The 22,659-nt window shown below is 36.3% G+C and overlaps 1 protein-coding gene across 1 annotated transcript in view; it reads left to right on the top strand.

Annotated features, from left to right (window-relative positions):
- The window catches only part of LOC123318394, a 332,282-nt gene that overhangs the window by 57,134 nt on the left and 252,489 nt on the right, over positions 1-22,659 (top strand). The window contains exon 2 of the mRNA XM_044905003.1: positions 12,502-12,594. Within this exon, the coding sequence (XP_044760938.1) occupies positions 12,502-12,594 (93 nt within the window). The remainder of the gene's footprint in view (positions 1-12,501; positions 12,595-22,659) is intronic.

Raw genomic sequence — 22,659 nt, 5'->3', positions numbered from 1 at the left:
CTTCCTCACGTTTTTTATATGCATGCACGTATATGCGGATGCGTTTAGGAAGGTCCCCACGGAGACCTTGAACCGCGACCTTGACTTTTAAGAAACGATGCAAATATTCTACCGCACTCAACCGATTTTTTATTTCGGGGGACAACTTGTGAAATCAAATTCAAAATCTTATCGTTGCAACTCCTAGTGTAACAATCTCAACCCCTATATTTTGAAAAGGGAAGATGGGGTAAGTGATACCTCATTTTAAAGGTCTTTCTAATCTGTTTTCAGCTTATTTAATTTTTTTTCAAACAATCCATTCGTTTTCGAAATATTCACGTTTGAATTCAACAACGTTATGGTTGGGTAAATCAATCGATTTATTCTTCATTTTCGACGGTAAATCTGCTCAACGGTTCCCGCACTGCATATTTTTGAAAAAAAAAAGAATTTATATTAATTTTAATTATTTCTGAATGAATATACTAATTTTAGCTTTACCTTTATATAAGAAGACAGTAATATTTTGATGTCTGGTTTATGCAAGTTAACTATTATCGTCGAAACAATATAATAAATTAGTTCAAATTTGATTGGTTCACGTAGCATACTCAACAAAATTACCAATTCTGTACGGAGTTTGAATTTGAATATCTCAAAAATGACTGGATTGAATGAAAAATAAATTGAATATGCTGAATTCGGAATAGAAAGGCCTTTCAACTGAGGTATAACTTGCCCCATCTTCCCCATTCGAAATATTGGGGTTGGGGTTGTTCAATTAAGGGTTGAAGCGATACGATTTTGAATTTGATCTTAGAAGTTATCCCTCTAGAATCGACATGGTCGGAGCGTTTTTTTTGCAAGGTCATATTGAAGGAAATAGATTTGATAAAAACTATGACAAAACAAGTTTAAATATAGATTATTCAGAAGCAAATATAAGAAACTAACATAAAGCTCACATTTTTTTTATCAAAATAGTCTGCTGAGTCCTCTGGTCCTTTTATGACCTTTTTTTTTGCTATATTATCCACAAGTGAAAAAATTTGACTCGTAATAATATTTTAACAGTAGATTCTTGAGGTCAAAAGAAACACTTTTTCCTATACCATTTTTTCCGAATAGGGTGGGTTTAAAAGATACATTATGTCGAAAATCATGAAAAAATGTTATTTTGAGTTCTATCTCACAGAAGTTTCTATAGAATGAAATGAATTTCGAAATATAGTTTTTCATTTACTTGATGAATCTTTTTCGATCACAATATATCACCCACGTCTTCCAGTTTTCTCGTTATGACCATTACGTACCATAATAATGCCAAAAATTCAAAGAACCCAGCTCTTGAAATTGAGTTGGACGCTATCTAGTGAATATTTGAAATATATTTTCAAGCTAACAATTGAAATCTAATTTCTCTATATAGATTTCGTAATCCAGAAATGTACGAATAAAAACAAATGAAAACAGCAGAATTAATCCAAAATACTCAAAACAAATATTGTGGAAATCGAGAAAAACTTTTTTTCATATGAAATCTACATTATATTTAATTTTGTATAACTTGCAGGAGCCCCCTTCGGTATTTCTTCGAATATTTTACTTTTTCAATGAAATTAACCTTCATTCTGAAATTTATTTGCTCAAAGTTATAATTAAATTAACTAACTTAAGATTCTCTCTTATTATCATTGCTTTACAATGTTCATTCATTATTCAAAAAGGTTTTCATGGGGAAATAATGCCAGAAAAACCTCTTATTTGTGTTTGTCGTAACGTAAAAGATATGCCTTTGCATGTGCACTCAAAGTGTTCTCGTGCACAGTAGTTCTAAATACGTATTAACATCCAATTTATGTTCATCCTTAACTATAACATTCCGAATTTATGGAAATTTATTCGTCGCATCGTCTGGATGTAATCTGAGTAGTGATTATTGGATAATATGGAAAATTGAGCAATATTTCTGTCAGCTCTGTTGAGTTTAAATGTAAATCCTTATGAAATAAATTCTCACCATGACGCTAGACCTAGCCAGGTGATCCCCAGCTGGTTATTCTCAATAAATTATGGATTTTTCGAATGCAGAATTATTAAAATTATCCCAGATTTTGCTCCGAAGATATGTTGTTCCACAGAACAACCAAGTTTTATTTGAAAATTTTTTCATTGAATTTTTTAGAAGCAGATCATTCCTCTTAAAAAAAATTATGAGATTTCTTGAGCGTTACATCATTTTTCACCAATTCATCATAAGAAGTTGACGTATTTCTGCCAAATCTGATATTGAAAAGATACTTCAAGACCATATGCGATCAAAGTGTGCTATTCCTACTGTGATGTTATGTTTACTTAAGTCTAGATAGTGTGTTTCGTGAAGATATTTTATGGGCACCTTTTATGAAACTAACGAGTGCAACTGTGTTGAGAATGAAAATATGTTCAGTCGTGATGATGTCATATTATATTATTAAATGAAGATCCCTGAAGTTGTTTAAATAATTGAACAACAGTTTTACTCCAAAAAAATTCCAATCTTCAAATTTTGATCATTTATACGAAAACAAATATTGGGGCATTCGATGTACAAAATATTCATACATTGACTTGAACTTGACGTTCAAATTGCGTGGATAATTTTACGACATACATTTTTATAGTACCTGTTAAGTTTTTCACTCATTTGATGTTTCGATCTTAAATGTAATTCCTGTCTCCTGTCAGGCTTCATACTATATTATACTAAGTATTGAAGATAAACTCGACAAAATTAAAAATTGAAAGAACTTAATATCCAAAATATACAGCACAATACAGCTGAACCTATCCTGTTATTAATACGTAAATAATTCCGAAAATATACTCCTAAAAGAACAAGATTTGTTTCCAGAGCTCCCCATTTTCTTTAGTGACGATTCCTCATCTGCTTCTTGACATTCCCTTTGCCCCATTGAATAGAAGGGCTTAGTTTGGACCTCCCCCCCTTGCACCCTTGGGACTTGTAAATATGGATGACGTTTGTCAGAAACCCCACGATATCCACAGGGGTTGCGAAGGGTAACTGTTCTTCCAGCTCCATTAATAATGCATTTCGAATATTTTCCTTCTCGAATTTCACAATTCCTTCACCGGCTTTCTTCAAAGGAAAAAAAAATGAAATCAACTATACCTTGGTTATAATATAAAAAAAATAAAATAAACATTTTCGAAGTTGGACAAATTTTTACATAAATTAAAATTATTACAGCCAATAGTTATACTTCGAATAGAATATTTTTCAGCCAAATGTCCTCTGAGGCATTTTCAAATACAGAAAAATAAAGAAAACCAAGAATCATTTGTAACCATTGAATATTATTAAAATATATCTCTGATCTTGATTGGCGAACGTGAAAAACGTAAATAGGAACTGATAAATTCCTTAGTGTATAACTTATCCGAGTTAGAGTTGTGAAACCTGGTTCCTCAGAAATACCGTTGTGTATTTTGGGACACAGTTTGGATTAATTGCTAGAAATAACATTTCTCTCTCCCAGAATGTAGAACACGTGACTCCTTTTCGTCGTATACTAATCGATTTTCTGTCAGGATATTTTCTGCTTTGTGTATGTAGATCTCTTCTTTGATGTAAAATTACGAAAATCAGTGGATGCGTGCCGGAAACACATGACCTATATTTCACATATTTTTTATGATTAGATAGGTATATTTCTGTATTTTTTCATCTTCGAAGTTATTCGCGCACATTGTCGGAAAATGTTGGTTAGGAATTAGTGAAAGTATCTAACACAATTCTTGTGCACAATGTTCCAGTTTTTATATAATTTCAACAGTTACAAAAAATTGTCGTGATTAATATTATTAACTGTTTCCGTTTAGAAAGTAGGTTTATTGATCTAATATTCTCGTATTATAATTCTCTTTCAGATTTCATATAGTCTCTGTTGAATAACTGATAATTTCTGGTTTATTGAAATTATATTTCTCAAATTCTAGAATTCTTTCCTACTAGAAATGTATTGATCCATTTTTTGATTTTTTATTGCATCATGATAAAGATTTTCTTTTCACCCCAGTCTATACTCTCAGCCAATTCTACAGCTTCATTCACATTCGCATAAAAGAATAGTTTGAATTTCAAAAACTGATAAACCTTTATTTTATTCAGTTATATCAGAAATTCCAGTATAAATTCATTATCTATTTAAAATTATATCTATTGAGGCATTATTTATTATTATTATTTTTAAATCACTAATAAATTGACGAGAGTCAAAGAAGGAGCTATATGACCCTTGTGAAACAAATATCCTAATGAACATACACATTTATCCCCAAACAGAAAGTAATTCAAACAGAAAACATATTTTTATTCATTTTTTCACGCGAACATTTACGATACAATACAAATTACAACGAATTTCTTGATGGAATACTTCTTAGATGTAGGAAATAATTTTTTTTTGCTTTTTTTAAATTGATAATGTTGAATTTGAATTGTTATCGGTTGCGGTTTGTGTGAAAAGCTTCTTCTTTATTCGTTTTTGGTAAAGTTACGTGAATATATCATTAGAATGTATTTTTTCTAACGCGTCCTATTTTTTTTCAGAGTTTATACAAAGATTTTTCACCCCTTAACCCAAATCTAAAAATAATGGCATAGGTGAGTTGTATACCTAAACAATTTTTTTTGCTTATTTTCCTTTCAGTTTTATGTTTTTAATTATTTCAAATGTACTAGTCTCTAAGAATTATTGAGAGCGAAGTGGCCTCAATACATGGTAAACTATAATTGCTAACCAACTTAGAAGAAAGAGTATTTGAACAAGAGAAATACTTAAATTCGGAACGAATGAACCAGGATTCAAAATTTATACAATCATATTCGATTAGGTAAACCAAGAACAAACACTAGTAAAAAATTCACTGGTCCCAATGTCTTCTGTCAGTGCATAGTCTTGATGATAATTGGCACACTGAGTGAGCTGTTACCAACATAATTTCAAATTTCCACTAGCCTTCAAAGTCGTCAATAATTCTTGAAGGTTTTTGTTAGGTTTTTCCGAAACACTGTGGTGTAGGGTTTGCTGACGTTCTGAGTCTAAGTCGATATGGTTTGTAGTCTAGCGAAACACATATCTGCTTCTTTTCCTTTCGAAGTATATGTTCACCAGTTTTTTTCTGAGTCCTGGGCTTCTTCTTTTTTACTACCTTGATCTTGCCATGACTGTGATTCTCGTATTTTTTAGTGAGCTTCTTAAGAAGGAAAAGAATTGCGAAAGCTTGAGCTGAAGAAACAGTTCAATAAATTGCAAACCCAACCATCTACCGACTTTCGTTTGTTTATACCTATACATATACTTTCATATACATGTGTATATGTATAGGTAAAGATCCGATAATTCTAATAAATAACTGTTTTATTATTTATTTGATGTGATTTTAAAGGGTACCCAAGCTATGGGTGGTTTTATATCTCTGTGGTTGAGTCAGAGCAACAGAAATCGGGCAAACAATCGCGTGTCAGAAGGATTGCAGGGCAGCGCATTTACGGCCAAACTTTACGGCCTGCTCCTCGCTACAATAGACTCACTTCGATGATCGTTTAGCAACTACCATCGGCAATAAAATTAAGTCACAAGGTGGAACAGGTTGTCTGTGGATAAATTTCATTGACTCTTAAAACTTTTATGGCGCGTAAAATAACCTTTTATGGGCCACTTCCGACGTCTATTCGGGCTCCCGCGGCAGGAATCAATCTCTCCTTTTTCCTTATCTCGACTAAGCGTGTTCTCATTAACGTTCATCACTTTAGCGGCGAAATCCTTTTATGGATTTTCCATTTTCTACATGTCGACGCTCAACAAGGAGGCCATGGGTAGACGATCCGAGCGAAGAACCAACTTTGGAAGTCCGCTGGATCCTTGCGCGTAATTTCAAAGCTGCCAGTCCGATCTTGTGAGTTTTTCGTGCGTCGATGACGTTGCCGGTCCTGGTCACGTCGCCACCTTTTCCGCGATGGCCGACCGTTTGGGCATAGACGATTGGCGGGCAACACGAAAATGGGAAGTGCCCGCCAACGATAAATTATACCGAGCTGTCTGATGAGAATCATGGCCGCCCAGCTTTCGCCAATGGGGTCTGAGCTTTTTCATGGCTTCCGAGCTTTCGAGGGGGGATGGGAGTTTCGGCGTCGGACGCACAGATGGAGCCAGCAGCGCGTTCTAGCCGGCTTTGGTTACGCAACTACGCGTCGGGCTGTTTGGATATCATTATTTTGGGAGTTGTACACAAGTGCCCATATCTGCCTGTCCAATATGTGTTACCTGAGATTTGTGCACATTACCGTTACCTTCGGTGGTTGTGCATTGTGTCGGGGAACAGTGAAGAGATGGCAGCACTCTAGTCGATGAACTGAACTGTTTATTATTTCGTTATGTAAAATAAAACTCCGCAATGAGCCTATTTATTTGTGATTTAACTATTCCAAAATGATCTCTTCTGTCCGCATTGCACAATTTTTGTCATTGTCATTACATCTTTGTGACTATGATTTTGTAGAAATCTTCATCTCCAATTTTTTCTTCTAAATTTATATTGGGATGGTTCTGTGATTAAATGAATAGAGAAGAAGGGACACAATTATCATATTTTTGATGATACGGAACGCTTTTTACAGGTTCCTATAAAATTTTCGAAGTAGGTGACAAAAATTCTGTTAGATGTCCCTGTAGGATCCCATTCTTTGATAGTATTTTATTGTAAGCCCGTCCGAGGCGAACTGTGAGGGCCGAAGGCCCGAGCAATTAGCCCCAGAAGCCCAATAGAGGTTGACCTACAGGGCCTACTAAAAAAAAATCTGATAGAGAAGTGTTGATGACTTGTTTCATCTTCGAACGATTTGGATCGGGCAGTAAATCAAAATTAATCTTTATTCGTCTTTAATGTCGAAATTATGTCGGATAAAGCAATAAAATTTATGAACCTATAAAGAAACACATCAAACATGTCATGCGGAAAATAATGTGTTTTCATTAATGATCCTGAAATGCGTTACTACCGAATCGCATAAAGCAGAATTTTCGGCACTCTTATATTTTTATAGATTTTAGTGCTTAGGTTATTAACTTTGGAATTTGAAAATTTATGAGTCTTTTCACCAATTTAGAAGTGAAAAATTAATCGTACATATATCAAACCAACTCATGAATATAGTAATGTACAAATTTAATAAAATATACCTACCTGTAGGATGAATACCTCTTGTGAGTTTTGAACCTTTCTATGCCTTCTTTTCAATATGTATATATTGAGTTTTTGGAACAGTCTTAGAACTAACTATTATTATTAGGTATCATTCATAATTGAAATGAATTCATAGGTACCCGATAAAGAAAAAAATAAATGAAATATAATGAAATTAAAAAAATAAAACAAATAAAAATAACATATCCCAACAGAACATTTTAAACCTACATGCTGGAAGGAGAAAACAAGTGGAAGAAAAATTTTTAAGATACTCAATGAAAAGTTTCTGCTACTATTCAAAACACAAACCATTTTAGATACTGATTTCATTTTCAAATCTCTACCAGACTCCACATTGCACTGCCTGAATGTCCCTCTGTTTGCTACCTTTTTTTTAATCTTCTTTTATTGCATACAACTCGTTTATTGCCCACGTGCTGGAGTATTTTATATAGACCTAATGCGTTGTTGAAAGCCACAACACGAAGTACAATGGGCTTTTTGAAATTCATAGACGTTTTTAGTGCTCCGTTTTTTCCATCTCTGTTTAATTTTCTGACAAATTGGTCCTGTGGGATGCTATATCGTAATGAAAAAATTAAATTTGGACCCTCTTTATAACGCGACTCTTCATGTGAAGGAGATAATTTTACCCAAATGACAAAGCTGTAGTCGAATTCAATTCATTGAACACTCTAATTGCCGCAGGAAAAGTGCTAGGGATAAATTCTTGAAAATACCTGTATCCCAAAGAGTTTTTCGTCGTGTTGAAATTCAATTTTACCACGATTATTTCTAATGAGAGGGTTAGAACAAAATGAAACCAAAATTTTCTTTTTTATTTTTCATCATTTTTACATGAAAAGATTATCAAGGAAGCCTAAATTATTTAGTTCAAAGAATTAGACATACAAATATAAAATAAGGTACTTTGTCTACGAACTTTATTACAAAAAAACCAGTAGCAGATACAATTATTGCATAGCATCCATTTATCAGGAAGTAAGCTCAATTTTACATATAATGAAAGGTAGATACAGTATTCATGATTAGGTTCGAATTCTGGTCAACTCAATTTATCCAAGTTTCAAATCCATCCATTACTGATTAGTCACTTGAATCGATTATATCCACCACTGGAAAGCATACCCCTATCGAATCCATATCATGGATTCTTCAGTGTGGTCGTTAAATAAATTTCAACCGGCTTAGGCCTTCTCTGATAGATGATACATCAACTACAAAAAAACACCTGTTTCGAATGGGATTCATTACCCCCAGGAATGTTGATCTATGATACACAGATGGATAGAAAGAAGTTAGAGAGAATTGAGAAGTAAAACACGTTGGAAATATGGCGTTTAAATCGAAAAAACAACCGAGAATCATTCGGAATTTTATATATATTTTTTGATATTTAGTATATATTTACATTTTGTGGAGTATCTTGAGCAGAACCCTATGGAAAAAGGAAAAAATTCCAACTGCACAAATCAGCACAAATTTAGCACAATTTAGCACAAAAAATTCGGGAATCGAAACTTGCTGGACTAACTTAGTACGCATAGATTTTGATCTATTCAGCTCTTTGTTACTGGAGAAATATCAATGTGGGGATTTAAAAAATCATGTTGTGATCTAGATTGAATGGAGACCTTTTTTTGTTGTGTTAACATATGTTCAACTTCCTCAGAAATCTATTTCAACGATGAACACAATTTTATTACAAAAAATTGTACAAGACTTAAAAAAACTATACGTTGCATCATAATATGGTCATACAAGTGGTGTGGTGTAGTCGCTCATCAACAAAACCACCATCTCTCGTGAAAATTGTATCCATATATGGCTCTAGGAACTCCAAGACCTTCGTTTTTGCCGCGTTCGAGAATGCAGGGGCACTAAACGGTTTATGTTTATTGAATTAAGCCGTTACATCTCGGAGATGGAAGGACCCTATGTCCCTATGCCCTATGCCACGTTATGTCGAGATCGCGTGATACTTTTTGGGGTTTCAGCCTGAGGGTTGTGCGGATGATGTCCTAGTCGAAGACGAATACGAGTTGTAGGTCATGGCTGATCAGCATCTTCTCCGTATGAGATCTGAAATAAGAAGGAATAGGTTGAAAGGGAGAAATCTCCTCGAAAAACTGGAAAAAAGGACTGAAATGTTTTTAACACAAGTTGGATCAATTCTAGGGATGATCTCGGTCCTGGCTACGGGGAAATGACCGAAATAAGCTTGAGAAATTAAGCTTTTCGACGATTACCACGACCACGATCCACGATCACAGAATATTGTCCTGCCTAACGTTTTTTATAAATATATGTTAACGTCTGTTACAGACCTAAGTGAGGTTAGGTCAGTTTGGGTTAGGTTAGTTAGTTAAATATTTTCATGATTTCTCAACAGCCTGTATCTTTTCAACCGAGCCGATTCGGAAAAAAATTCTCTTGACCTCAAGAATCTACTGTTAAAAGTTTCGTACGAGTCAGAGACTAACCCTGTTTAGTTGACTACACTGTTTCAAGTGTGAACCTAACCCTTGCCCTCTCTGAGTTCCTTGCTGATTTTCAGTACCAGCAGTGGTAAACCCGGCGACGCTGACTCTGACTCAGCCCAACGAATCGAATCTCGAATTTTGCAATTCAAATTCTCGCCCCGAATGCACTCGACCAAATATGGCTCGGTACACGCGAACAAGGTCGCCGAAATTCGCCGTCCGGCGAACAACTATACACCTACCATCTCGTATTTTTCGGTCCCGCTTATGCTTTTTTATTTATTGGACTGCGAGGTCCTAAAATTTTTAATGAATATTCAACGCGTACGTCGCCGTCTTTTTCTACTCCACCGGCTAATTAACTCCGCTCGGGGAATGCGCTCTGGACGTAATGCCGAACGAACGCAATCGCATCGGAGTTTTTTCGTTTTGGGACCGGTCGACGAACGACATTTCTCACCGTTTATTTAGAACGCCGATCGGGAGTTTTACGACCCGATACGTTTTCGAAATTCTCCCAGGTCCCGATCGTGGGACCAATTTCTTATACGTCGACGGAATTTTCTCAGGAGACTGAGCGCGAGACAGGACGTTGAGGGTTCATATGCGATTAATAGTCTCGCACTTCACGTCCTTAGTCCATTGACAAAATCAGGGAATTCCAGAATAATCCCGAAAAATCTGGCCATGGATTGAATCCTAGGAGACCAATGATAAACTGGGGTAGTACTCAGGTTTGCTGAAGCAGGCCAGATATCACGAAGAAATAGCTGCATAAGGCACAAAGGCTAGCCTATGTGCCTCTCAAGGAAACTCACTCCTCTACATCAAGTGATTGATATAGGGTTTATGATGAGGCCATCCTTAAATTATCCAGAAAGGGTGCAAGGAATGAGATAATTAAGATCCAGAGAGCTTGATCTTCTCTCTAAACAATAACGTTCATCAGCGAGCCTAACCTGTGATGTATTCATAAAAAAATTGACAGAAAAGAGCTGAGTCTGGTCACTGGTGCAGTTACATTTAATATTCAAACAAAACGGGACTGAGTGGTCGTTAGTGTACAGCTGGTGGAAGAGCACTGACGAAACTGTTAAACATATTCTTTTCAGATAGTATCTTTACAGAGCTAAGGACAACACACTTAGGAAACACAACAGCTAGCCCTCTTATGGTTAGGCGGCACTCCCCTTTGTCGACTTGGGGCGTTTTTTTGGCTGATATGGGATTGCTGAAGGAATATCAATGTTATAGGTTAGAACAAAAAGGCTTTTCTAGTCTGGGTTCCTGGTCACTCGGGAATAAAAAGCAATGAAGCGGCATTCACTGGACAAAAACCATTTTGTGATACTGGTAGAGGCACCTATAGAAGAGAGCTTTTGGAGAAGGAGGAAGCCGACAGAGCAATCATCTGGCGGAACCTTTCAGCGATGGATTACTCCAAACTTTTCCTGGTTTGGATGGAGAGTCGATACACCACAGTCAATGCCAATGGGATCCAAGTCAGGCAGAAAATAATGTGCTGATCGTACTGACTCAGGTGCCGAGGAGTATGACGTTTACGAAGTACTGATCATAGGATTGTTCTGAAAATTTGGGAATTTGGGTATTTGGGTTTAGGGTTCTGATCTGTCTGATTAAACTATTTTCAATTTTGCGACGTTGCCGCTTATACGAAAAAATACTACGAACTTCGTTAATTCAAATGGGACACCCTATTTATTATGACTTTTTCCGCTTCTCTATCCTTATCTGAGTTGTTTATCCTCTACTTTCTTATCCCTATTCCTGAAACTTTCGAATATATCTAGGTTTTCCACAAAGAATTGCATGGTTTCAATGAAATAGAAAAGGCATTTCATATTTTAGGGAGCTGAAATTTTGAAAATAGGTCACTGAGATCCTGAGGATCAGTTTCGTGTAGCAAAAACCTGGTTTCCTAATTTCCACAACAATCCTGTTCTCCGTAAACGACACATTACCCCAATCCATATCATAAAACTAATGATAGTTGATAATAGGGAATACTACTTCTGACGAAAATGATGTATTTTTCATCAAATATCCTTGAAACGTCACATTTTGAAATAACCATTTCAACCGTTTCCCAAAAAAAAATATTTTAAGTACTCAAAAATGAAAAATTAAAAGCGTTTCGTTTCTACTGAACAAGTTGGCAACATCGACTGAAATATGCGTTGATTATAAAGGACAACCAATACACTATCTTGATGGGATAGACAAGGATGGCTGTCTATGAAGTCTGCGAACGAGGAAGGTCGTAAAATTTCATGGGATTTTTATGGCCGGTTGCTGTTGAGGCTCGCCAATGAGTACGCGCCTTATGATGGCTGTAAATCAACAGCGTTCATTTTATAAACAAGCCATTGTTCTTTTTATTTTCTAGTAGGCGCTGTTGCCAAATCGTAAACTAGAAACGAAGCGATTTAAATTTTGAAATCTCATATTTGAAGAATGATTTTGAATAGTTTGAGCGGTGCTTTAAAAAATTCATGAATGAAACTCATAATTATTCAGTTTAAACTTGCATATGCAGTGATAACCCAAATTGAGCGAGAATTCTCCATTAAGGGGCTAAACCTTTCTTTATTTGCAACTATATTTGATGTTGAGAGTATTTTAGGTACTGCACTCTTGCATTTCTTCGTTATTTAATTGTAAAAGTCTCTAATTACAAGTTATGAGTCTGAAATTACGTATATATGAATTCCACTCTCATTTTAACCTTTTTCTTCTTTTTCAGCCAGTGGTAATCGACAAGATCATCGCCAATGCGAGCTGAAAACTGGATCGCTGCTCGAAGTACTTAGGGCAATCGCACCATCAGTAGCACCCGGTGAGTCCCACACTTAATTTTACAGTGCACTCAACCCACGCCATTACGGTCACTCCATTATGCAAAATAGCGCAATATAGAGACGAATCAGTTACGTGTTTTCTCAAAAACTGAAACGTCCCCCCGATCCGGAGCGCGATTACGACCGTCATTGTTGCCGTATTAGTGCGCAGATAATCTCTATCAGAAGTCGGGGAATTTATTGAAAAGTGCCAATTTCTCAAGCTCTCAAGCGGCCGTAACGTATGCATAAATTGACAGATAAAAACCCCGAGAAATCTCTTAATGAGCCACAAAAAAGTCGTAAGATTTCCATTCGATCGCGTCTCTGATAGACCTCGAGCCGCGTTGCCAACTCTGGCGGTTTTTTCCTGGATGCTGACGATTTTTTCCCATTTCGATGAATTTTCGATGTGACGTTAAGTTAATGTCAAGTGGAAGTCTTCAATTTGGTAGTGCTTTTTATTTGCAGAGTATTCAGTAGATTCACCAATAGCTTCATAGGTAAACAGGGCGAGTCTTCAACTCGTACAAATATTTTAGCAGTTGATTCTTGAGGTCAAAAGAAACATTTTTTTTCCTTACCATTTTTTCCTAATCGGCTCGGTTTAAAAGAAATAGGCTGTTGAAAAACAAACAAAAAATGAAAATTGGGTACTTTGGCTGAATACAACTTTGTTTAAAAGATCCTCAGATGTGTAGTGTCATAGATTTTGCTAGTTATACTAGTTTTTTTGTTTTTCCAGGGGTGGCACAGCTCATTATGAAAACTTAAGATGGCTATATCTTTTTATCAGGGCCGAATCAGAAAAAAAGCTATCTATTGTAGATTAGGGTGACTTGGGACTATTGTTGTATTAAACTTGTCATAATTTCAAAACTGTGACCTATTTTTATCTGAAAAAGAGGTTCGAATATGCTTAATGACTCAGACTTTTCATCAGGATATAAACCATGCTTCAGAATTGAGATATAAATTTTGAAAAAAATTTATACTTGTCCCAAGTCACCCACCGATTTGGGAGGCTTGGGACAGAAGTTAAAATCTATTGATTTCTCAACTCTCAAATGAAATAGGTGACTTGGGAAGATGTATAGTTTTAAAAAATTTGAATTTGTGATTATATAGTTGAAATTCAGTAAGGAAATTAAATGATAAACCCTTATTACAGCGAAATATATTGCAACCCAAATGTAAAAAAAACTAAACAAAACAAGGGAACTTTGATGATGATGATTCCTTCCACCAACTTCCAATGAAACCATGAGGTAGGCAACAGTGGTAATAACCGTGAAACGGCCATCTTCAAGAGCCAAGATCATCAGGAATTACTTGGTAGTGCCATGAAAGGAATTGAGCAAATAAACTGGGCAAAATAGTTATTCTCTGTATCGTAACATACGAATGTTATTGCCGGATTATGTTTGCTCTTAGTTTCTGCGAGATGGCCTGGGACATTCGAATAATTTTTATGCATCAATTCTCCATAAAATAGTTGACGTATGGGCGCCTGTGTGGTAAATTTCAGCCGGGCCAGGGTGGGACTGTGGGGGGAAAATCGAAATTGAATTTTAGTCCTCAACGTCAACATCGTGCAACACTGGTCAGCGAATAAGTGAATTTTAGAAAGGTCGATTTGAAGGGATTGAAAATATCCAATCTCCATGTTAAAAATCACGTGTTATAAGATAAGAATATGTCGATATTCTTAATGGAATCGAAAATATTGCCTTGATACCACTCATAACGGCATATTCCTCCATTTTCCCAACTCGTCTTCTATATAGATATCGGTGGATGTCACTTCTTCGAGAAACACATGTCCAATTTAACATAAAAGTGTCCCACAATCAATTCGAGCTTATTCCGGTAACTACCGACGTTTATTCGATTTCTTTTAATGAAATGATACCGTTTGGTGTCTTCAGTGATCTTGTTTTCGAATTTAATTGGGCCATTAGTTTACCAGCATCCGTTCACAACGAGATGAAAGAGTATTTGGACCCTAGACAATGTGAAAGAAATTTTTGATCAACTCAAAACCCAATAATGGACTATGAGCCAGTGCTCTCTCGAATCCTATAAAGCATTATTATCAATAGTATCTAATAAAGAGCAACACAACTCTATGTTGATGAAAATTGCCAGAGAGTAATTGTCTTTTTAACTTAAATGCAAAACTAAAAATCCAATGATATTTGGAAAAGTGCAAAGCACAATCGCGATGTAAATATACAGAGTCTTTGACTCGTACACATTTTTCAACAGTAGATTCTTGAGGTCAAAAGAAACACTTTTTTCCTATACCATTTTTTCCGTTTCGGCCCTGATAAAAAGATATAGTCATTTTAAGTTTTCATAATGAGCTGTGCCAACCAGGGAAAAACAAACTCACCTTCAGAATAACCAGCTGAAACTGTGACACTACACATCTGTGGATCTTCCAAACAGAGTTGTATTCAGCCAAGGTACCTAATTTTTCAAATTTCAAGGATACTTTTTAATTTTTGAACATCGAATTACTCTAAAACTGCCCATTATACAAGAAAATATGAAGAATACTCTTATTTTACAAAACGTACAAACATTCATCGGATAGCTTCCAACTTAGTTTCGAGAGTTGGATTCTTTGAATTTGTGGTATTCATATGGCACGTCAGGGTCATAATGAGAAAACTGAAAGACATGGGTGATATCTTGTATTCGAAAGAGATTTATCAAATAAATGAGAAACTACATTTCGAAATTCATTTCATTCGATACAACTGTTCATGAGTTAGAATTAAAAATTACATTTTTCTATGGTTTTTCAACAGCCTGTATCGTTTAAACCGAGCCGATTCTGAGAAAATGGTAAAGGAAAAGAGTGTTTTTTTCAATCTGAAGAATCTACTGTTAAAATATTTGTCCGAATCCAAAACACACATTGTATAGTAAGCTCAATCACTCTGATTTAAAATAATTAATTGAATGATAACCAAAATGCTGAAGTTTGAGAACGTTGAATCATTATTGAAATGGTGTTGTTGATTAAGTTCATTTGCTAACTGTCAGCTGTCAGCAAGTGTCAATCACGTGACGAGGGTAGACTACCCAACATACACTGGCGTGCGATTTCTTTTAGTTTTCTCGATTCTCTAGTTTCATAGATAACTTTTCCGAATTTTTCCACCGTTTAAACATTCGACGAAGTATAAGGAAGGTTTGGACGAAAAAATGAATAGAATCGGTTCAGCAGTTTTTACGTAAAGCGATGACAACGCTCCTTTTTTATTTATGGAGATTAAGCTCATTTATGGTCAATTTTTTAGGTAAATCATTTAGTCATTTTGTAGTTCAAGCTATCGCTAAAAGATGGCGAATTTCTCTAGTTGTTGTAGTCGATAATTTTCAGAACAAAGTGGATTTTCAACAACCGATCATTTTTGGGCGTTTTTCACGCCGAATTCGGCCCTGTCAGCCGTCGTCGTCCCCCCCGCCCTCCTCGCGGAAGAGGAGATTCCTCAATTATTTATAGTCCGGGCCGCAGAACCAGTCTTCCCCGCTTTCCACCGGGGGATCGGCCGAAGACCGGACCCCGGACCAGTCCGTCTGGTCGCCAGGCGTCGTAAATAATCGCCTCTCCGGTACGCCGGGCCGGCCGTCACTAATTACCGACGTCCTCGGACGCGCGACGTAATTTTAATTACATTCTGACATCTCCGACGGTCCCGATGGGGTTTATGATGATTAGAGGCGAGCTCGGCCGAATTGGAATAGAGTCGCGGTTACGGCGGATGGTACGCCGGTTCTTCGGTGGTCTGATGCGGGGTGTCTCAGACTAGGTTCGACGAGCCTATAGGGTAGATAGTACTGGTGGGAACCCATATTTTTTGGAATTTTTCAAGGGTCAACTTTGGACTCACGTATATCCCAGGAAAATCATCTTAGATCTTAATGTGATACATCTACTCGAAGGGCAACTCTTGTAGTAATAAATCTCAAAATTTCATTGACCTCGGTACAACCGTTGGGTCTTGACGGCTTTTTAACTGGCCCCATCTTCTTCGGTAGTTTTCGGAGGACAAGTTTTGACACGCGTATCTCCCAGAAAAATCATCGTAGCTTTAAATGTGAGAGATATTCCGAAAGAGCAACTCTTCTAGTTATAAATCTCGAAATTTCATCGAGTTCGGTTCAATCGTTCGGTCTTGACGATTTTTTTTAACCCGCCGCAGACATTACAACAGCTCGCAATTGCTTTGACGGAAATTTGGCAAAACCCTCCTCAAACTTTCATCGATAACCTGATTGACACATTGCTGAATAAAGTAGAAGTACTACGAAGAGCTAGAGGAAGTAACGCCCGATATTAAACATTTTTTTACGCCTGCAGAGTCTACCAGGTAGAAAATTTATTCTGTTCATTTCTCTACTATGTTGAAGCTCTGGAAAAGCCTTTCTTAGTGTTTGATTTCAGGCAGGTTAACCGTATGTACAGGGTGGGCAAAATTCGTTGTCTACTGAGGGGATCTCGAGAACTATAGCAGCTAGAAGAAAACGGACGACACATTCTCGAGCTCTTTTTTCTTGACTAATCCAAAACTGAAAACAGATCCAGCCTAACGTTCATAGATTTTGAGTTATGGACGAAAATTGAGAAATTGTCATTTCCAATAAAGCTGAATAACTCGTTTATTTGAACTCGTATTCCAAATCCGTTGTTACATTCTACAGGCACTTTTTTATGAAGAATTGGAATATGATATCATTAAATTTTTTCATCCAGTCATTTTCGAGATACGACAGAGATTTCCGATTTTTCAAATGTAAACTATAATTGAAAGTTCTCTCATTCTGCTGCAAATTTTTTGCTGATTTCAAAAATGTATCATATGTCGCTATTCACATGAATATAACATAAGAAAAAAAGTTCAATACTTTTTCCTGCTTTTCGATTCACTGTTGAATTTTTAGTAGGTTGGCGTAACCATAGCAACCGTTGAATATGCATTATATTTTGTGAACCTGAGCCTCTATGATTGAAATCACGGATTGCTGAATAAATATTTCGATGATTAATTTGCCATCGTTTGTTCTCGCGATGTTTGGCATGCTTATCTTATGATGGTACTCAATTCGAATACTACCGTGGACAAACGTACCTATTTTTCATTATCTTACTTTTGTAAAAATCATAATTATAGATAGCTTTCGTATTTCATTTATATTACTGACTCTTTAAGTTTCTTTCATGAATTGATAAACGATAATTGAATAAATTTTCTTCTTTAATAAGCAGACGAAAGTCTTTTACTCTCTTTTAAAGGATATCGATCTCGATATATAAATGAAATAATTATTCGACAGTCTGTGATTCCTATCACACAAGGTTGAGTTCACATAGGATTATGTGGAGTTCACAAACCATAATGCATTTTCACCGGACGCTATGGTTACGCTAGCCTACTAAAAATTCAACAGTGAATCGAAAAGCAGGAAAAAGTATTGAATTTTTTTCTTATGTTATATTCATGTGAATAGTGACATATGATACATTTTTGAAATCAGCAAAAAAATTGCAGCAGAATGAAAGGACTTTCAACTATAGTTTACATTTGAAAAATCAGAAATCCCTGTCGTATCTCGAAATTGACTGGATCAAAAAAATTGGCAATATCATATTCGAATTCCTCATAAAAAAGTGCCTGTAGAATGTAACAACGGATTTCGGATGCGAGTTCAAATAAACGAGTTATTCAGCTTCATTGGAAATGACAATTTCTCAATTTTCGTCCATAACTCAAAATCTATGAACGTTAGGCTGGATCTGTTTTCAGTTTTGGATTAGTCAAGAAAAAAGAGCTCGAGAATGTGTCGTCCGTTTTTTTCTAGCTGCTATAGTTCTCGAGATCCCTTCAGTAGACAACGAATTTTGCCCACCCTGTACACAGCCAACTTGATACATCAATTCAAATTCTTGTTTTCCTTTCCCTTTATACAGGGTGTATTTGAAGGGGAGGCTTTTTTTTTTCAACAGAAGGTAAAACTGGTCAAAAAGAAGCGTTTCACCAAAAATCACTTATGCAAAACGACAAAGTTGAAAAAAAAATTGAAAATGATTGCTGAAATTGATCCTAATATGACCCTAGACCGTTTGTCAGCTGAATTATCGCAAAGCAGTGGGAAAAACATATCTCCTTATTCGACCATGTGGTTTTGTTTAGGATATTGGCTCGTTCGATATTTACATAGTAATGAAAATAAAAACTTAGGATTGCCGAATTGTTCTCATTAACTTTTAGTAACTTACACGATTTTATGAAATGGCTAATTTTGATACTAAATGACAGAAGAGACTTTTAGGACACAAGTGTTAAAAATAGAATAATACTTCAAAAACTCATCAATAAAATTCCTATAAATTTTTCACGAATTTCTTCACAATGGGCATCACAATCTTCTTGTTTGAACATTCCAACAATCGTAGTAAAAATAGGATGAAATGGGGAAACATCATAGCACTTTTTCAATATAACTAACGTAAGCACTTTCAAGAAACTGCCTCGATTTTGAACATTTTTTTTCACTCTAAATTGCACGACACAACAATTATGATTCTCTCAAAAGTGACCAGATGCACCTAATTCGATGAACTTGGTACTGAACCATTCATGGTCCAGCCATATGTTTATGTTTTGTTTCGTTTTTGCGATGCCGGAGTCACCTTCCATAGTCCCGTACTTGAAATTCGATGAAATTTTGTCGAACTTCTAGGGGTTGTATCTAGGCCATCTTGGATATTTTATGTAGGCAATTTTTGGTTAAATGACTTATTTTGATGAGTCAAAAAGCACCCTGTATTATTACAACTATTCACTTCAATTTTTGCTTAGTGTATTTTCTAGAAACGTTAAAACTTCTTGGTCTTTGATTGGAACGAAATAAGAAAAGGGGTGTTTTATAAAAACCAAATGTGGATCTATTTGCCCAATATCCCACCTGTATATCTGTGCATTTCTGAGAAATAAATCGAAAAAGGAATCAAATCCTTCCAATCCCCTTCCTTACACATATTTCTTCTTCACCGGATTCACCAGAAGTCAATTCCTCTATTATATTCCAGACGCATGAATTTCCCGATCGAATATTCTTCCCATTTCCGGCGAAAGCAATCTCACGAGCACATGTCGCCGGGTAGTTTGGGACATGCAATTTTTCCACGCACGATTCCGAAACGGCCATCTCAATCTGCCTCAATCTGCCAGCTTCGGGACACATGTTCGCGAAATTCGCAATTCCGGCCCTTTTTCTCCTATTCATTTCCCAGAAGACACGTGTTTCCTTTCCCGTGTCGTCTCGCATCGGAAAATGTCCTCTCTTGCCGTCGGAAATTCCTCGGGGAAATGAGTTGCGTTTTCTCTTACGCACCGATGTCGTCTACGTGGGTTGTAGAAGAGCCTGAAATGCAAACGAGGTATATATATACATAGTCTAGATTTGTTCGACTTGATGGAAGAAGAAGATTTTGATTTTATCTCAAATCGGGACTATTTCGACTAAAAATTAATACACTGCGCAAAAAAATCAACGCACATTCTGAAAATCTCAATTTTAATGAAAGTTAACTCTACATTGACTTTATAACTTATTTTTTATGTTCTCTCGGGAAGGTTTTGAACGAAACAAGACACATTAAATGGAAGAAAAATTCAGGATTTCACCGAATCTTATGTGAAAGAAGAGAAATGAACAATTTTCAAAATACTGAAATGCTGATAAGTGATTTAATACTTGGTATTTCCACCCCTTGCGTTAATTACAGCTCGGCAACGACGGTTGATCCTCAAATTTAGTGGTCTTAAAATGTTCTGATCTAATCCTTCCCAGATTTCTCCGAGTTGGATTCCTAAGTCATTAAGAGTAGCTGGATGATTTTCTGAACTTCTCAGCCTTCTATTGAGGTTATCCCAAACCTGCTCAATCGGATTGAGATCTGGACTTCTTGCTGGCCATTCCATTCGAGTGACTTCAACCTCTTCAAGGTACTCCTGAACGATGCGCGCACGATGGGGTCTGGCATTATCGCCCATAAAAATGAAATTTTCACCAATGTATGAGGCAAATGGCACTGCATGCTCTTCAAGAATGTTCCTTATATACTTATCAGCATTCATAGTTCCATTATCAACGACCACTAGGTCTGTGCGAGCAGTCAAAGATATTCCACCCCATACCATAATCGATCCTCCCCCGAAACCAGTAGTATTCAGGAAATTGCACTGAGTATATCTTTCATGTGGACGTCTGTATACAAGGGAACGTCGATCACAATGGTAGAGGCAGAATCTATAGACTCATCTGTGAAGAGAACTCTTTCCCAATCGGCCTCTTCCCAATGGATATGCTCTCTCGCAAAATCCAAACGCGCCCTTCGATGGGCTGGGGTAAGAGCTGGGCCTCTTGCCGCCACACGAGGCCTTAAATCATATTCTCTGAGGCGATTTCTTATTGTCTGAGTGCTAATTTGCACCTCATGAGTTTGCTCAAGCTGAATTTGAAGGAGGCGAGCGGTTGCAAACCGTTGTCTCAACGAAGAAACTCTCAAGTAACGTTCTTGAATGACAGTTGTTACCCGTGGTCTACCCTGTCCTGAGTTCATCTTGTACACAGATCATATTAAATGAAATTTCGCTTTTTCGGAGAGTATCTGCATTGAAACGGCGGCCAGAGGTAAAATAACTTCGATTTCGAAATACCACAACCATAACTGTGTTTTTCTGAGTTATAATATTATAAATCAAATCAATAATTACACGTCCACTCGAAGAAATTCTCGGTTCTCTAAATTACGAGTGTATGATTTATGGTAATTAATTTTGAACTTAATTTCTTGTTATTTCACTTCGCGCCGTGGTGAATATAAAACGACGTTGTACTTTAATGGTAGTTTCAAGTTGCGTAATTCGATTCAATCAAGTTTACACGACTGCTTTACGACGATGTCTGTAATATGTTGGGAGTTTAACCAATTGGTGTTATTAGAAAGTTGGTTTCGTTCATCGGTGTTAATTACACGAATTGCAAGTTGGGAGATTTTTGGTATAATGCCTCGATATGATATGTCGATGAAATATTTCGATTTTTACATAAATTATTCGAAAACGATAAGTAAAAATTAACCACCCACTTAAGGGGTGCTTAATTTGAAATAAAAATTGAACTTATCGAGCATTTCTCTACAGAGTAGGGTGTAAATGAATAGTTTACACCCTGTATACGAGGATATATTGAAAAATTCTTAGCCTACTATAGAATCAAACAAAATTTCAATGTCAAAATATTTTATTACTCAACATATTCTCCTTTTAGTTGGATACATTCATTACAGCGAACCTGCAACGTCTCTAAACCTTTAAAAAAAAATGTTTCTTCTTGATCTGCAAACCAAAATTTCACAGCTTTTATTACGTCCTCGTTGGAAGAAAATTTACGACCTTTTTAACTTTTTTTTCAGTTGAGGAAAGAGATGATAGGCGAATGGAACCAAATCTGATGATTAAGGGGGATGTTCTTGTAATTCAAACGACGAATTCAATCACGAATTTTTTGCATGGCAATATGAGAGTTGTGTGCAGGGGCGTTGTCCTGCAAAAATAAAACACCTTTGGATAGCTTTCCGCGTCTTTTCTCTTTAATTTTTTCCCGTAGAGTGGTCAGTAACGTCGAATAGTAATTTCCGGTTATTGTTCTACTCTTATCAAAAAAATAATCATGATTACTCCATGGCAATCCCAAAAACTGAAGCAAGAACTTTTCGAACAGATTTTGGGACACGAAACTTCTTAGGTCTTGAAGAACCACAGTATCGCCATTCCATTAATTGTTGCTTTGTTTCTGTATCGTAGAAATGTTCCCAAGTCTCATCCATAGCAATAATTCGGTCTACATCGTTTTAAATCGAGCACAGATCGAAAGTGATGCTTCTACCGTTGCACGCTTTTGGTCAACATTCAAACATTTTGGGATCCATTTTGCAGCAATTTTTCTCATGTCCAAATTGACGTCAACTATGTGATGAACGC

The sequence above is a fragment of the Coccinella septempunctata genome, chromosome 8 (genome assembly GCF_907165205.1).
Source record: "Coccinella septempunctata chromosome 8, icCocSept1.1, whole genome shotgun sequence".
NCBI classification, from domain to species: domain Eukaryota; kingdom Metazoa; phylum Arthropoda; class Insecta; order Coleoptera; family Coccinellidae; genus Coccinella; species Coccinella septempunctata.
This window is presented reverse-complemented; position numbering and strand designations above follow the sequence as displayed.